We start from the raw sequence: 18,792 nt of genomic DNA, 5'->3' as shown, positions 1-18,792 counted from the left end.
TATAACTCCTCTAACAAACAATGTATATATAATCTACTGACTGCCAACAAAGAGGAAAAAAATGAACTGCATAAACGCACTTTGAGCCCATGTCACCACTGTGGACATCAATCTGTATGCTTTTCCAAAATCACAGACAAACAATGTCTCTTGTTTGTGCTGACCATGAGGTTTTACTTACACCAGAAAGGAACATCCATTGTTGCAGTTTGCTGACATTCTCTTAAATGTATGGTGCTTTTAAACTCAGGAAATCCAATTGGTGAAAATCAAATCTTTAACATCATCTTATCTTTCGATTCATAAATATCTTAATTTGAGTGATCCCATCAATTCCATGGCCACAGGTGTATAAGTTCTGCCACGTGACCAGAATACACATTTTAGTGAACGAAGAGGCGCTCAGTGAATTCAAGCACACTATCATTATACTTTATGCTGCAACCTGCTTGATTAATAGGTGTAAAGTTTAATACGGGGGGATTATGAACTTGCTTCAAAATACTGACATTTTAGGCTATTTCAAGCCCCGGCCTCATCTTCTTTCAACATGACTGCACACCAGAACCCAAAACAAGGTCCACAAAGACTTCTAGTCTGATCTGGTCTGCAGGACTTGTTGCACGAATGCCAGAAATCAACACAATACAAAGCATATGGAAAGAATACATTAGGTGACTGTGAGCGCAATGATCCCCATCCACTGGATCATTTTGTACCAGGCCACAAAGTGTAAAGTTTAAAAGATTATATCTATTCATTTCCTGGTGTTTTATTTTTTTTAAATGTCCTACGTCCACTTTAACACAAAGTAAAATTAGATTAACTAAGTAATGTTATCATGTATAATGCAATATGTTCAGAATGTTTTCCTGATTTATTTTAATTTTCAAACTTTCCAGCATCGCCTCAACCTGGATTGATTTACCAAGACAATAACTCTCTAACTCTAACCAAGCCAATTACCATAAAATTTTACTTCATACCTGAAAAATAGCAGAAACTACAGTATTACATTGCTATGTCCCTTCACAAACAAAAACAGTATAAACAGTTTGGGACTGATATTACTGTAAACTCATTTTTTTCCCCTAACAATTGTTTTTCCATTGTATTTTGTAATGTACTTTATTGTAATTCTAGTAATTGCAGGGACAAGTAAGTAAACACTCTTTACAGTAGCTGTTTATGTGCTTTTCTTATCTTCCCAGAGCTTGTTTACATCTCTTAATCACTGGCTTCTGCTGATATGCATTCATTTGAAGATATTAAAATATTTAAGAGTCTCCATCTTACAGCCCTTACCCTCCTTCAAAGATGCGGACCCGTGAAGGCTCACTGGGTTTAGAGGTGGATGGGCCTTCATCCTCCGTCCTCTCTTTTTGCTCCTCTTTATGCTCCTGCTCGTCTTTTGCTTTAACAACGACACTGGCATGTACCTACATGAGTGTGAGAGTTGGAGAGAGAAATAAAATTTAATAAATTTAAATATGAAGAGGAAGTCAAAGTGGCTCACATTGAAATTCAAAGATCCCAGTAAATGAACATGAAATGTACATGAAGGTATATTGTGTTTACCTCTGACATGCGTGGGTTCTTGCTAACTCCAGGAGCCACTTTGTCCTGAGTTAGTGTTGGGACCGTGGCCATAGTGTATGTCTCAGAGCAGTGCTTTTGCTTAGAGCATAGCAGAGACAAGGCTACTTTAGTGCTGAAACCTGGCAAGTTTGGATTGTGAGCACTGACACTCCAAGTAGAATATACTGAGTTGTGTGCATCTGTCTGAGCCAATGGATTGGGTTTAACATATTTCAGGTAGCACCAGTTCACCGACGTTGAAGTGTGGAGGCTGGGGTATGAGGGGGTGCTCAGTTCCTTAACCTCGTCTTTCTTTTTATGGCCAGTATTTTCAGCTGCTTTTTTTTTCTCATCCTTGTCTTTGTGATTTTTTTCTGGTGGCAGGTGGTCTTGAACCTTCTCCACTTTAACAGTGGTACCTTTGGCTGCTTCGGTTTTTGTCTTCTCTTCTTGATCCAGTTTTTGGCCTGTGGATTGACTTTCTTCTTCCTGTCTTACCTTTTGTACCTCATATTTATCTTCCGCTTCTTTGGTCTTAAGTTGTCCCTCCTCTTCTTCCTCTTTTACTCTTTTCTGGTGACGTTGAGCCTCTGTGCTGAGCTCCAAGCTAGCAGCAGGAGAAAGCATTCGCTTACTTCCTCCGGCCCCCAAAGGACCACATCCCTCGGCAGCGCCTGATGCTAATTCTGCTGGGAGGGTTATTGAAAGATGGCTCTTGATCTCTGGGCAGGGTACCTTCAGGTAGTTCCTTTGTAATTTGTCCTGTTCCACCTGACTTACAATCACCATTGATGTGCAGGAGGTTGGCGGCTGGGAGTAGGAAGAAGCCAGAAAATGAGACAGGGTGGTGTAGATAGCACTGGCATATGTAGTTATATGAGTTTGTAGGCGCACAGGTACCATAAGGGGCACCACAGGGGTGAACTGTGCAAGACATGTGGCGATGACGGGCCGTGGCTGATGGTAAGAGAACGTAACTAGAGATTGAGTCAAATCTGTGGACAAAGAAGAGTTAGAGGATCTGTTCTCTCTAGCAGAAAGTGAAGGTGTGGTGTGTCTTGAAGAAAAAGGTAAATACAAAGCATGACTTGTTCTTGTACTTGGAGGAAACTGAAGAGGAACCAAAGAAGGTATTTGATAAGGTGGCATACCCAGTTGTTCAGCCACATGAAGCTGTATTGGTTGGTGTAGCTGTGTAAGTGGAGTTCTAGTCTGGGAATGTAAGAATGTTCTGTGGATGAATTGCGTTGACAGTACTTCAGGGAAAACCCTGGGTAGTGACCCTGCGGGGAGGGATTGTTGGCCTTGAGGATACAAAGGGAGCACATCCCGAGAAAGTGGTAACGCCTGTTGCTGTGGGATCATCTCACTGGAGCAGACTAGAGGGTAGCTGCAGAGGGAAGGACCAGGTTTTGGACTATCTGCTCTGTGCAATTGACTTTGGACACCAGCCATCTCTTGCTCATGTTCTCCCAAAGTAGCATGCTGCACAAGAAGACATTTTCTTCTGTCTTTCCAAGAAGATGTGGGCTGCTGCGAAGACAAAGCTCCATAATCAAAGGACTTACTTCTGGTCTCTGGGATTTGCTCTGCTTGTTGTGGGCTAGCGGGGGTCTGTTCTGAGGCTGAGCGCCTCATCTCTTTTTGACTTGGATGATGTTGATGAGTGGGTGGTACCATCAACATCTGGTAGCTTTGGCTACTGAAAGTCTTTGTGGGTTGCCCGGACCTTGCTGTATCTTCAAAAGATGAAGAGATGTTAAGGATGCTTCTTTCTTGACTGGGACTTCGAGGCAGGGATTCAAAGCTTGACTCCCCACTGGAGTGAGTAGCTTCTGCCAGACGAAGCCTTTTCTTCTTTGGTGGCAGCTTCTCTGCAGGGAGCTGGGATAGAGTCTGGCTGCGCTGAGGCCACTGGAACTCTTCCACTCTTTCCATTCCCTGGATCAGAAATAGGTTTATGAATGCAATATTTATTCATAGTTTTACCACTTAACCACACGACATTTCTGGTTGAACAAAATGGGTTTGGTTTGTATTCTAGTACCCAATATACATGTACCATTTGAAAGAGGAAAAACAGTGTTTGTGCAATGGGGCCACTTAAACCCGTAATATCTGTGCTATAACACAGCAACATTAAAGGCAGGGTAGGTGATTTTTGAAAGCTAGCATGATTTTGAATGTAGCTTCCCCGACGGGTCCGCCTTCACCCCCCCTCCCCCCTCCCCTCTGTGCTCCATCTCACTCACATGCACGAGCACCGCTGCTCCAGAAGCAGACCTCAGCTCATCACTTGTATTGTGTAGAAACTTTGTCGTCTCATGTCTCATTCAGCAGTAAGTAAATACTAAACTATCATTATATATGTCAAAATACGTGACTAAAAACTGAGTTGTAAGTCCATCACCGGTGACGCGCTTTGAGTGTGAGCTTGGTGCACGCGAGGTGTCGAGAACGAGCAGGGAGACAGGGCGACAGGGCAACATAATTGGTTAAAAAAACTAACCGTCTTTTTCCAATGGTTGAAGTTATTACAGGTTTACAGCTGCTACAGATGACAGACTTTCTTCGTTCCTTTTTCAGAGCACATAAGGTCTTAATTTCTGTCAGGACATAAAGAAAATTTCAAAAGTGTATCTGGAGAAAATCACCTACCCTACCTTTAACCAGCATGCAACTGATCAACAATGAGCAATAACTTCTTTAAAATGAAAGAAAACTGTTCAACAACAACCACGATAATAATAATAGTATTAATAGTAACCACTTTTGAAGATCGTAGAGCAGAACAACATCTTCAGTCATTACTGAAAGTCATGTTGTTTGTTTTCTTTTACAAAAGCATGTTTTAGATAACTATAAATATATCAAATACCCCCTCAAGTTACAATATGTACCTCCAGGGTTCTTTATTCCCCATTTCGAGAACCATTGCTTTTGGGAAATGTGTACCTTGGATGAAGACACTGTCGCTGGTGGTGACACAGATGGCATGTCAGTGTCAGGTTCCCCAGTAACGAGGATCTCCGGCACTTGGATGTTTGGCTGGCGAATAAGGCGAGATGTGGAGGGTGATGGTTTTGGCTTGGGTTGTGGTGTTTGCTGGCTCTCTCCGTGGTCTGGCTTCTGGCTCTCTGTAGATACACTGTCCTGCTTTTCAAAGGAGCTAGTGTGTTGGATGACAGACACGCCCTTCCTATCCTGCTGCTGCTGTTGGTTCGGGTCAGAAACACCTAAGGACCAATAGCAGAGTTGTATTTAAGGAGTTTTCAGGCGGAACAATCACCTGTATAGATACTGAATTAATTTATAAATTATTTACAACTCTAATCATGTTAGTTACATTCAAATTGCTTGAAAATTGCTTTAGTTTTTTTTATATGTTAAACAAAGATAACGTCATGAAGTAGAGGTAAAAAAAGGCTACATTAAAACAGTTTAAAAAGTACTACAAAAATAAATAGATTTTATGTCAATGTATCTAAACCAACAGATATTCATCAAGCCACACAATAGATTAGCATCCTGTGATAATATAAGAGAAAAATGGGTAATGAATAGGATGAGTTTAGAAAGTGAAGTAAACAAACCTGGGACAACCGTGCTGTGCTCTGATTGGCCCAACACTGGAGCCAGTCCCACAGTGCCGCCTGGTGTGGTTACAGGTCCAGGGCTTGGTGGATCCTCTTCCAGACTCTCCTCTTTCCTTCTCTTCCTCACAGCCATGGCCAGCGCTCTGAACTTATAGTGCATCAAGAGGGGTCGATCTTCCCGGCTTACTTTGCTTGCCTCCCCAGTCTCATGGCCCTGTGCTGGACAAATGCTTTTGTGGGCTTTATAATCCTCAGTGTGTTGGAAGCAAGCCCCACACACGTCACATTCAGACCCGCTGGGACTCTTTTGTGATTTCTGCAAAGGTTGCATGCCTGGTTCAGTGCCTCTGGCTGATGAAGAGGTTGTACCAGCATCTTCCAATGCCTCAGCTCCCAGTGGGTCCTCTATGGCCGGCTGGCGCCTGAGCATTCGCGGTGAGTGACTAACTCTCATCTCTGCTACAACTGCTTGCTGTTCATCAAATGACTGGCAGAGGCGGTAACCACTGGTCCCAATTGTGATGGATTCTTCTTGACTGGTGGATGATGGTACTGAATGGCTTCTAAGAAGTGGTACTGTGGATGAAACCTGTGTACTTGTAAGCTCTGCCTCAGGACTTTGAAGGCGCTTTATACCACTGGGACCAGCAGCGTCTCCTCTAGGATCAAAGGCGTACGGGTCTTTGGGAGGGGTAAATATGGGTGACTCCATGCTGCTTTTCCTGGACAGAGAGGAGCGTCTGGGTTTAACACTGTCGATTTCACTAGTGTCTACTACCGCTTCATTAATAGTGATAAGTTTGGTAATATGTTCAATGACTTGGGTTTTAGGAACAGAAAAAGGAATGTTCTGATCCTCCTGTCCTGGAGATGAGGAATGTGAAGAATGAGGTTGCTGCTGGTGAGGACTGCGCTGCTGCCCTCCAAGTCTGCCATATTTCCCTAAAATGATTTCTGCATAGGTTTTGGCACTAGAACTAGGTGGACTAACTTGGCACAGGTCAGTGCTTCCTGATCCTGAAAAGTAGCCAGACTCTGTGCTGCCTTTACTTCCAGGGCCTTGGGAGGAGGATGAGGTGGAAAGAGAGGAACGTGGGTCATCAGGGGATGCCATGGGGCCTCGTTTTCTTTCACTAAGTCTCAGGGCTAATCTTTGTTTGACAGCCTGGGAGTCTTCAAGCCTCAGACTCTCCTCTGCCCCTTCCTGGTGCCCCTTCTGTCCTTTCCTCTGCTGTCTGACCATCTCCTTATAGGAGGACTTTGTGTGCTGGCCGGTTTCTTCTTCAGATTCTGTGCTTTCTCCCTCTGTATGCTCCTCTTGTTCTTCCCCGATACCACTCCCCTCTGGTCCACTAATACTGGGTTCATCACGACTTGATGCCAGACCTGCTTTAATGCGGTGAGCATGGGACTTGCGATGTTTATATAAGTTGCTTTTGGTCTTGAACGAGAAGCCACATGGGGCACAGGGGTATGGTCTTTCTCCTGTATGGGAGCGTATATGTTTCTCGAGAACACTTGGCTTGGCACATGGACGGCCACAAAAAGTGCACACGTATTTTCCTGGCTTTTGTGGTTTCTTCTCCCCTTTTCTGGGGGAGACGATCCCTTCTTGGCTTTCTTGGATGGAGTGAGAGATAACACCATGACTGATATCCGACTGGGTTGATGAGTGGACAGGTGAGGCTAATGGGGAAGCTGAAGAGTAATAGCTGCCTCCTGAAGTTCCTGCAGTGCTTGAATGCTGCCATGCTACTGCTTGCTGCTGCTGTAATCGAAGCAGAAGGTCAGAGCGTTTAGGTTGGCGATTTTGAAGGCGTCCCAAGGCTCTGTGTATGGGGCGAGGATTGGGTGGCTGCTGAGGAGGACATGATCCTAATGAAGATTCGGCTGTTAGATGCTGCTGCTCCTGCTTACCAGAGCTCTCCCCTTCAGCCGGACAGCTAGGTTCAGCCTCCATAGAGTGAGGAAAAGACCTCACAGATATGTAATGAAAGGCTTTCGAAGCGTCATTGGTCTATCTGCATGGCAGCAGAGAGGTCAGAGGCAGGAAAACTCTGAAAGTAGGTGTTGTAAATCAGAATGGATGACCTTTGCCAGTGTGGGCCAAAATCTATTCACAAGATCTAAATGAGGCATCATTAAAAGGTGATTTGGAGTTGCATGGGTTAACAGGGATCATCGCTCTGTACTGGGCAGACTTTCCTTCGTCTTCCGTTAGCCATAATAACACCCGTCCTAAAGACCTCCATGCATCCCCATCAGTTGTTGTCAGGAGCGTTAGTCAGTCAGCATCTAAACGAGTCCAAGGAAAGAGAAAAAAGACAATAAACACCAAGTGAAAACACAGAAAGTATAGTGTTTCTCAACAAAATCTGTACATTCACAGTTGAAAACCCCTAATCCAACAATAGGACCTAAAAGGATACTGTGCTATTTTCAAGGAAATAAAAAAAAATCCTATTGAAAAATGTATGATACTTGATGATTCTATGTTGAGAATGAGTGATGTAATCTAGTGTCAGACTGGGTTAAAGTTTACTTTAAATAATTAAAGGCATGTATGATAATCAAAGACCAACATTAGTTCTTAATTCTTATTTGTGACAGAATTTACTGAATTGGGCGACCGTGGATCAGTGCTAGAGTGGGTCGTTCAATAACCGAAGGGCTGGGGGTTCGAATCCTGCTCTATCCAAGTCGTTTTTTTTGACCCATATTGCCTCGTATGAATGGGTGTGAATGTTGGTGATAGTCAGAGGGGCTGTAGGCGTGAAATGGCAACCACGCTTCTGTCAGTATGCCCAGGGCAGCTTTGGCTACATTTTAGCTTACCAACACTGGTATGACTGAAGTGAGTGACTGGTGTGCATGAATAATGGTTTCTGTATGCGCTTTGAGTCTCCTTGAAAAAAACGCTTTATAAATCTAAGCCATTATTATTATTATTATTATTATTATTATTATTATTATTATTATTAATAAAATCCAAGAAGAACACACACTATGTCAAAGATCAAACTCCAACAGTATAAATCAAAGCCAAAACATCAGTACAAAACTCTAGAACAAAGAGACCAGAACCCTTAAACATAAACATTCCGCCCTTGTGAGAGAAAAACTTTAGGGTATTTAGATTTGCTCAATGTCCCACAGTGGATTCAAACAGACGACCCTCTGGTTACAAGCCCGCTTCCTTAACCATTAGGCCACCACTGTTATTTTCACACTGTTAGTATGATTTAAATTGAGGTATGAACTTTTCCCACAATAATCACAAAAAAGGCCACTCGATTCTGGGGGACTGCATAATATTCTGCTTTAAAAGTGTTCGTTTCTAATAAATTACTGAACTTGTTGAGAAAAAAGGCACTGCTTTTAAAGAAAGTCTGATGTGGGGGTGGGGTCTGGGGGTTGGGGGTGGGATCGGTGGCGTGGTGCGCTGGGTCCTTGGCTCCTTGGGGCTTTCCCGGGTGTGTATGGGGGGGCGATGGCTGCCTCTCGGCTTGGGATCTTGGGGGCGTTCGGGGGACTGCTTGGCCCTGGGGTGGTCGCCGGGGGCCCTTAGGCTGCCTGCTCTTGCTGCTGGCCTGACTGCTTCTTCGGGCCCGGGGGCGGCTCTTGGGTTTTGCAGTGGCGGTACTTGGAAATACATTTGTCATGGATGCACTGGCCTTGGGCTGTGGGATAACACTCATACTGGGCTCAACCTTAGACACGTTGTTCCCAAATACCTGTTTTATGGAATTTCCACTCACCTCTTCCTCTGTTCACAGCCACCACCATTATTCCTAAACCACACACTGGTCACCAAACTGGCTTGACAACACAACAATAAACACAATATACACAACCACAATTTCACATCGCATCACTTAAAACTATTCCTCACCCATTCCATATCCTATCTTGTATCCCTCTTCCCTGTTAACTTCCCCACCCCCCTCCAACCCCTCACCTTGGTGTAACACTGCCCTCTCTTTTTTACATCCTCCCTTTAATAAAGTATTTCTTACCCTTCCCTAGGGAGGGCTGGTGACGGTCACAATTATGCAATGAAATAAATAAATTTATTTAATTGCAATAATAAAATATGCATTGCTGTCAAAAGATTGCACTTCTTGTAGTGTTAACCTTCGAAAGCATGTGCAGACAAGGTTAAAAAAAAAAAAAAAAAAAAAAAAGAAAGTCTGATGGAAAACAGACTACGACTAATATTCCTAACAGACTGTTCTAGTCCACAAAACCTAGAGCAACGTAATGCCAGCCAATGTTTACAGGAAAGCACCAACTGTGACAAGAGTAAAAGCAAATCATGAAACTTTAGCCAAGCCTTTCTGTTTGGGAATCAAAGCTAATAAGGTTAATGGATTTGGACTGTTTTTGAGTGGTTACCAACTGCCACCAGAGCACAGTGTTTACAAAAGACCCAGAAATGAACTGCTGCCCTTAAACAATAAGTAATGATTGTGAAAATGTTCTTTGATCTGACTTTCTACAAATCCTACATGTACATCCTGCAGCCAATCAAATTATGGTACGTGGGGGAATGAATGGGACCGATCTGAACCCCAAAAAGTTTTTAGATCAGAAAATATTATTTATGATTAGGCTTTACACGATTTGGATTTGTGGTCCAAACACTGATCAGTGAGTTTAAAAAAAAAAAAAAGATCACCGATCCAATCATATGAATTCAGATTGTTTCTTTTAGGTACAGACCGAGCAAAAACATATTTACTGACTGTGGCATCGCAAAACCAGCTGTTGCTTACAGTCCATATTCACAGGTGCACAGTGAAGGTGGGGCGCATACACACGCACGCTTCTGTGTCCACTACCGCCCTAAAATGGAAAGAAGTGTCCAGTATAACAGCAAAAGTAAACGGGAGTGCATCACTCCGCTCTAAGACTCTCTTTTGACATAAACGGGCTGAATAAACAAACACATTCAAACACACACACACAGTAACAGCAGATGCTGCCCCTCTTTCAGACCCCGTAAACTGGGGAAGAAGTCCGGCGCTCAGCCGCTCCGCTCCAACCTTGTGCACAAATGTGAGTGAAATAAAGCCAAGTCACTTAAAACAAACTCTTCGTTGTAAATGAGACACATTAAACAATGCAATGGGAGCATTTACGGAAAGTTTCATCAAGATAATGACGTCATTGATCAGATCAGCGAATTAAGACATTACAGCCGATCACATTAGTTGCATAAAAAGCTAAATATCGGCTGATCCGATATAGCCAATCAGATCAGTGTAAAGCCGATTCATGATCATTCATATCATGGATCATTCTTTTACCTCCATAGATACGAGTGTGTTCACTTTACTAAAGAATCTCTGTAGCAGTACTGCATCTTCAAATTCATTACAAAAAATTAGGAAGACATACAGATATATAAGATATAAAGAAGACATACAAACTATGATACAACATACAATTCTATGATTTTTTATTTTAGAAATTTAGAAATATGCAGTAAAAGACCAAAGTGGATTTAAGAGCTATAATAGTATAAAAAACAAAAACAAAATGCTGAATATTGCAACTGAATTTGGCAGTATTTGCAACACTGCAATGAGTATCCTTCAAAAATGACAACACATAAAGATTGAAACTTGAGGAAAAAAACTGAAGATGGACAAACTTCTTTAAATTGTGTAGTGTATTTATCACTACTTAGGGGACAGCTCCATCTACACATTTCGTCACATCCCCTCAGATATAAATGTCTTTGATCTTTGCATGCTGTTTGCAAGAGAAAACTTTGGTGAAACCAAACTTTAATCTGAATTACTGTCCTTATTAAACAAACGGCGAAACTTTTGAAATGTGTCTCGTTTCACTTTTCTTTTGTGAGAGAGTAATGAGGAATGGTAATGCAACTGTAGGTACACCCAGGCCACAACCAGAGAACACAAGCTGGATTTAGTCCGCCATGATTGCCTTAAAGGCAAAAGAAGGGATTTGAGGTACAGGACAGCACCGCTTACATTATTCATGTCAGTCTAGACTGCCAGGTCTGAGTGGGGAATCACACACAGCAGGATCTTTTTGCGGAAAGTTTAAAGCAAAAAAAGCAAATTTGACACTTCCTTTGAGTCCAAAGGTATAATCCACCCTGAAGGGCTTTCAGCTCATGTACAGTGTAGAAAACCACCTGTTACCCTTATCAAACATGTTCAACATGCAGCAGACATGTTTCCCCACTGTCAGCTCTGATTAGCTGAATAGCTGCAGTGCCCTGAAGTGAACTACCACAGGTTCTCTCAGCAGATTAACCTTAGTGTTGATGAGTTCTCTCTCTCCCACTTTTCAATAGAGATAGCTCATAATCAGCTGAGTAGTTTACAAACAAAAAGGCTTTAAAATGTAAAGGCCTACTATAATCGAGACATCAATTTAATTGCCTAAAGGCTGGGATACACTGCGATTTTTTTAATCGTTGTACACAGCTCCAGCTCAAACTGTGCGACTCAATTGCAGAGTTTGAATGTCTGCATCTCACGATTCATGTTCTCACACTGTACGTTCATACACGACACGTTGGGGTCTTGTTTCCGGAAATTTAACGTGCAAATTAGAAGAAGAAGAAGAACTCTGAAGCGTCGCAATTAAAACAGACAAAGAAGAAGAACCCAGAAGTGGAGAGACACTCGCAAATCTGAGTTAAAAGAGCTTTAAGAAAGAAAAAGCGGTGATGTGATGGACCAGGAACTGGCTGGACAGACGTGGGCAGTACAGTCCATCAGTCCTATGGTGTTGGGTGCATGTGCAGTGTGAGAGTTTGAGATAAACCGGTCTGTGGCACTGCTTCAACAGTGCGATACTTTCACGAGGAGCAACTGGATTTCAAACATGCTTGATTTCCTTACGACCATACGATTGCTGATCGGGAGCTGGTTGTGAGGTGTTAATCGCTTCTGGTGACCCCATGTATACTACACGATGCACGGCACACAAGCTGCTAAATGATCCTGAATGCTTCACTCCTATAGAACTCAATTGACTAAAAGAGGCAATTTGCGTCATCAATGACGTCATTTCAACATGGCGGCACACAGACTCTAAAAACAGTAAAGTAGTCCCATTTTTAAAAAACGAATATGGTGCAAAATAATGTGTTTTGTTAGGCATAGATCTTCTAATAAGGACATTTCAAAGATTTTAGGCCACATTTGTGAAAACGGTGAAGGATCCCTTTAACTACCCAACAATCTATGCATTTATACATCCACCAATACAAGGGAAAAGGCAAGAGCATCAGCCGTCACAAGGCAGGAAACAATCTAGATGGGGTTAATTAATTGTCATTTAATTGTAATTGGAAGAAATGCTGGTCACTGTAATCATAATTTAATTGTAATTGTAACTGAAAAATGTAACGGACCCCAACTCTGGCTGGGATAGACTCTAACAATCCCTATGACTCAGGAGGATAAGCAGGTATAGAAGGTCTAACCAGACTCGCTGAGAACAAATAAAACCTTCTCGACTACTGTTTAAAAAATCTGTTGTCATACCCCTCAAAACTTGACACACACACACCCTCCCTCCCTCCCTCTCTCCTCTCTGGTTTTTTTCTGGCGGCAGCCCGGTACAAGTTCCCATGGAAACCAACCTACTCTGAGCAACGGCAGATGGAGAGGGAGCTGGAGGTCTAAATTTATCTCCCAGCATCCTCTCCGACTACAGACACACACTGGCAGCAGGAAGTGAGAAGAGCTGTATGCATTGACAAACTGGCACGACCACTGACCTCTAACATTCCTGTCTCACTGATGATGGGCTCAAGTCATAACAGACACATCGGCAACACAAATTCAAGATTTCAAGGAATCAGTTCAACATCTGATACTGGGCAAGGGGGTTCCTCAGCATTCCTAAAGTGGAAGGTAAATGGAAAGCTCAGCTATAACCATATCCATGCCACCACTAACGAAAACAGAGGTGTCTATCAAGCCAAAGCCTCAAAATGTAGGCAGTAACACTAACCTTTCATAAACCTACACAAGATTTGATGGTTAGTGCCTAAAGAAGAAAAATAAAAGAGGGAATAACTCAGCAAACAAATAGAGCAAAAGCCCTCCGAAGCTGAGACTCACACACACCCTGGTATCACTGCTGTCAGATGGTGCGCTGAGGAGGACGCCGTCTGACAAAACACCACATACCACAACCCTCACTCACTCTTTCTCAGCTCCATGTGGGATGCAGTGGGATTGCTACAGACAGGGACTGCAGACACTCCTGCTTTTCACTCAGGTTGAATAAAATTGGCAGTTCACAATCGCAGTGTCCATGTTGATTAGAGCCAGGCTGTGGAGCAGCTAGTCAATATTGAGCCTGTCTTTAAACCAAGCATGCAAGAGCAGAGCTAGGAAATGCACTCCAGTTTAATTAAGACCTGAGAGCACACTCCCCGGACTACAAACTACCACAACTTCGGCTAAATTTAGACTTTTTTGACAAGACATATGAGGCTCTGAACTTAGACTAAAAAGTGCACTTCCCTGGTTTAAACATAAGGAGATAAATCCGTAAATTGTTGGGTACCTTAATAAAACTTATCTTGTAAAGGCAGACTGTGGATATCAACCGGTATTGTGTACACCCTCTAAAAGTTTCTAATCCAAAGTGGCCCATATGCATTAAAAATGGACCAATATTCTATTAACGTTACCGTCTTTTTGTGCCATCTACTGCCATCTGCTGTCAGAGAGGAGTACTCGTTTATTTGTCTCAACCAAGATTTCAGCACTGATGTCATTCTATTGCAAAAATAACTGCAGGTAAATTTACACCATTTTATATCAGCAAAGACCAATGGGATATTCCTACACTAAATATAAAACAATTGTGCGCTCCATAAAAGTGACTGAAAAACTCCTGTATGCCCAATCCATTTCCACATTGAGACTTTCAGTCTTTGAACAATCAAATGAATGAATCCCAATCATTGCTCCATAATCCTAGTAAGTTATTGTATAAAACATATGTACAGTGAGAAAAATCAATTTATGCTGCAGTTATATTACTTTTATCTGGTGTTATGTCTTCAAACTGATCTTTATTAAATTGCTCCATAGCTAATTATCTGAAGCTGACAGAAAGTAACAGTAATGAGGAAAAGAGAAAGGAGGAATTGAGGATAGAGAAGATGAACAGAAAAAAGAGTGAGAGGGAGAGCAAGAGAGAGAGAGAGAGAGTTTAGATTACCTGACAGAGCAGTCTGGTCTTCCCCCTCAGACGCTTCACAGCCACTGTGAGACAAGTAAGGAGAGTCAGAGAGTGAGAGCGGATCTGGATGTTTGAGTGGGTGTGTGGTGGAGAGAGAACGAGAAAGTGTTAGCGTTAGAGAGAGGGAGAGTGTGTGTGCGTGAAGTTAGGGTTGAGGTAAAAAGAAATGACAGAGGGAAAAACTGAGAGGAAGGCACAGGACTGTACTAATGGGAGGGAGGCAGAACGATGGAGTGGAAACTAAAGGCAGCTCACAACCACAATCATCAAGTGTTGGTATTAATGAAGCAATAAAGCAAGTAAAACTAAAATAATAAATGTGCATATTTAGGAGAGAAGAGGCTTCTGTTGTGTAATAGCTGCTGTTGTTAGGCAGGATCACAGACAGGTCCAACCAGGGGTTTCCCCTGCAACAGGAAGCTGAGAGGCTACTCCTCCACACTAACTCCTCTTTATTGAATATATGCATGCATATTTTTCCAAAGAGACCAACCCACTTTCTACACCAACATGTCCCGTTTATGTAAATCTTCCAGTTACAGCTGGCATGTTGCTGTGCTGAATCTGTAATTGAATTCCTGAGTGGCATCCATTCATTCGAAGCCCCCGCATTACGTAGAACTCAGGCTAGGCCTATCAGCACAGCCCCATTTAGTACAGAGGGAGAGTGAAAGAAAAAGGAGAATTGCGAATGAAACGGAGGGCCTGCTGTTCCACAGAGCTTCGCTTCACGAGCAGGAAGAGTGAGTCACACTCTTTAAAATAAACACACATTCAGTGACGAGCCGGCACGCAGAATGAGTGGATGCCTGGGCTACGGATCAGAACGTGGATCCGTACAGGCCTGCAACACGTGGAAGCCTGCTGGGACTCAGTCAGACGAAGGGATGAGTCAGAAGAAAAAAAAAGATCTCTGCTTTGCTGAACCACAGATGTTAGATGCAAATATTCTATACTTCACTCAAATGTCTGTTTTCAGTGTGCTGGCACTTTTTGCGTCGCTTGCATCGTTATATTTGGTTCCAGCTAACAGGCGTGCTGCTCATCACTTAGTGACCACCCACCCAGCTCTCTGTGCTCATCTGTTTTGGCGTGCATGTGTGTGCGCGCGGCTTGCTGTAGAAGTGTCTAAGGGAAACATAGATGTAATGATTAGCTAATCTTGAGATTAAGGAGCAGACTCACAGACAATGTAGAAAAAAACCTTGATAATCAACGATCACTGAAACAACAAGGCCAAAAACATCCTAAACTGCAGCTTTCTCACACTGCTGCCTTCAGTAAGGTGCAACAGGAGCGTGAGAACAAGGACTACACGTCGAAACAACAGCTTTTTACTGAAAGCCATCAGACTCTTCACCAAATTCAAATAATAGTGAATCTTTTAATAAAAATGTATTATTTAACAATCACCGTAGTGAAATTTTTTCTCTACATTTAACCCACTTTCCCTGAGGGGTAGCGGTGGGCTGCCACAGTGTAGCGCCCAGGGAGCAGTGAGGGTTAAGCGACTTGCTCAACATCCCACAGTGACGGACCAGGTGAGATTCAAACCTGTAACCCACCAATTACAAGCCTGCTTCCTTAACCACTGGGCCACCACTGCCCCATTGAATTCCTAGACCAGCGTTTCTCAAATGGGGGTACTTGATGACAATACAGGGGGTACTAGTGAGTGAGTGAGAGAGAGAGAGAGAGAGAGAGAGAGAGGAAAATTAACAAATAAAGTCTCAGTCTTGGTCAAACTCTAGGCGTGAGATGACCAGAAATGATCAAAACTATAGAAATAAATCTATTCAGGAGCCACTAAATCAGTGTTGTTCAACCTTGGGGTTGGGACCCGATGTGGAATAGCCTGAAATTTTGAAATTACTATTATTATTTAAATTTAAACAACTGTATTTCTATACTTTCCCTTTGTGAAATATTAATCTAGTTCAACTAAAATGCAGTAAAAATAAATAAATATCTGAGCTCAAACATGATGAAAAACTAATTCTAGGAAAAAAATGTCAAGATCCAAAAAAGGTGTAGAACCTCTGTTTTTTTCCACTTATTTGAAAAATGAATTGTGTTATCACTCGTTCATTCCATCATTATGCTCCATAGTAGTTTTTAAATAGTTTTCTGAGCAAAATGTTGCAGTCGGACAAAGGAGGTATAGGATTCAGAAATAAGAGAACGGGGGTTGGAGAACTATTACGTACACTCTAGGTATAACCTATTCAACTCAAGTGAATATAAAATAAACAATAACATTAATAACACCAATTTTTCTTATTTAACGCAAAAATTCACAATTCATGCCAATCTAAAATTAATACCACATCATGTCATCATTGTGATGTTCTTTAAAAAATAATCCCATCTGTGCAGATTTAAGATATGGACCTTAGCATGTCTACAGCTAAGGTGTCCCCCCCCCCCCACCGCCATATCACAATACCACTTGTGTCATCAACGATATATATCTTGTGACATTTTAAAACCACGATATCTTGATTACATGATGTATCATATATTGTGCCGCTCTTAGTAATAAATAAAACAATAACTAAGAAAAGGTGATGAAAAGCACAAAAAAAAAAAACGAAATAAAGAAAAAAATGAAAGAAATCAGATATGGAGCCAATGTAAACACTGCACCGGAATCAATGACTTGGCGTCACATCCGGCCGAAAATGACTGCTCCCCATGGATTGTATTTTAAGGCATAAAATCAAGCAAAAAAAGTACTTTAAATGTGTTTTTTGAAATAAATGTGAACATTTTTTTTTTTATTTATTTATTGGTAATACATAAATATACTTTATGTTTTATACAAGACTTGTACAAGTACCCTTTGTGCTCTGATGAAGCAAACCAGCTTCCTGAAGCCGGACAGACTATGCAAAAATGTTCCCATTCTATATAAATAGATATGGCAAAGTCACAGGAGGCAATTTCATGTGTATTATGAGTACATTCACATAATATATAAAACAGTGACAAGCAACACCTACAAAACAAACATTACCCTTGTGCAATTTTTGGGTATGACCACAGACTTTAATTTTGACCAAATAAGTAGTTTGTGCATACAGATTAAATATTTTTGGACTTTCACCCTATAAACTGCACACACAAACAATAAAGTGGGCAAACAAGGGAGTATTCAGCATGATTATTTCAGATGTGTGGTCTTCCCGTAAACTGACCCTTTCTAACCATACAACTGTGGTGTTATGATTGAAACAAGATCCATTTAAAGAGGGAGCCTACCTAGTGCACAGAAACCACCATGGTTTATAGTTGCTCCACCTGTTTATGCTTGCTTGGGAAAACAGCGAGGGCAGAGGAGACGGAGATGATGCCTCATTGGGTTGTGATGGCCCCCTAAAGACACATAAGTATTGAATCTGGTCAAATGTATTGTAATGGGTTAATTGCTTTACTCTTATCTTTTATCTCACAATCAAGTAAGTATTAGTCTAAAACAGTGGTTCCCAAATAGGGGTACATGTAGCCCTGGGAGTACAGGATTCCACATTGCAGGGGGTACTCGTAAAGATTTAACAATTCATTTCTGAATGAGGCTAAAGGGATGCACGCTACTGTAGCAAAACCATTATAAAGTGAATTTTTCACAATACCGCCCCTTTCAAAATAATTGTAAAATGCTCCTAGATCCTTTTTAAGGCTAATTTTTGGACAAATTCACCACAAACTAACAGTACCATTGCTCATTAAAATAGTATATTTTCTTGTAATTCATTGAAGCAGGATTATATAATGCTGTAGAGGCCATTTTTATCAAACTTCTGACAATAGGAGACAATAATTAGCTAGATTTTACATAGGAGACTATTATTTACTTAATATTGAAGTAATATATTTAATATATTGGTATTTAAATAAGTAAATAAATTACACTTTAAATTAGACTCATTGTTTTTAAATTTGTATATTACACTTAAGGGAACCAATGTTTGAGTCATATGGGTTAAGGAGAGCCCACTGTTCCACAAATGAAAAAGCATAAGAAATTATGGAGACAGCACTTATGATATGAAGAAGGGGGTACACATGATTTGACAAAAATGCAAATGGGGTTCACAGAGCTAAAAAGATTGAGAACCACCACTGGTGTAAAACATTTTCCATCATGAGCTAAAATGTACCACTCTAACGTTGTCCGATGCTCACTAATGCAATGTTTACAAAGCACTAAAGTCCATCTCAGTTTAGGTGGTTTAAACACTGAACCATTTCAGGGCTGGCACACAGTCACTGTTCTGTTCAACATTCACGTTTTCTAAAAATAACATGTTGTGACATTATCACAATTACAAAAATAGGAACACTGTTGCCTATTTCATGTTAGTAACAT

At 41.6% G+C, this 18,792-nt stretch overlaps 1 protein-coding gene across 4 annotated transcripts in view; it reads right to left on the bottom strand.

Annotated features, from left to right (window-relative positions):
- Nucleotides 1-18,792, bottom strand: part of hivep3b (HIVEP zinc finger 3b) — a 50,376-nt gene that overhangs the window by 9,620 nt on the left and 21,964 nt on the right. The window contains exons 2-7 of one of the 4 annotated variants that reach the window (XM_028470127.1): nt 17,685-17,798; nt 14,403-14,446; nt 5,172-7,469; nt 4,534-4,814; nt 1,579-3,519; nt 1,306-1,439 (exon numbers count right to left, since the gene is read on the bottom strand). In XM_028470127.1, coding sequence (XP_028325928.1) covers nt 1,306-1,439; nt 1,579-3,519; nt 4,534-4,814; nt 5,172-7,134 — 4,319 coding nt within the window. In that variant the 5' untranslated portion in view covers nt 7,135-7,469; nt 14,403-14,446; nt 17,685-17,798. The remainder of the gene's footprint in view (nt 1-1,305; nt 1,440-1,578; nt 3,520-4,533; nt 4,815-5,171; nt 7,470-14,402; nt 14,447-17,684; nt 17,799-18,792) is intronic. The other 3 variants (XM_028470130.1, XM_028470129.1, XM_028470128.1) reach the window with 3 other exon arrangements.

The sequence above is a fragment of the Gouania willdenowi genome, chromosome 16 (genome assembly GCF_900634775.1).
Source record: "Gouania willdenowi chromosome 16, fGouWil2.1, whole genome shotgun sequence".
Classification (NCBI taxonomy): Eukaryota; Metazoa; Chordata; class Actinopteri; order Blenniiformes; family Gobiesocidae; genus Gouania; species Gouania willdenowi.
This window is presented reverse-complemented; position numbering and strand designations above follow the sequence as displayed.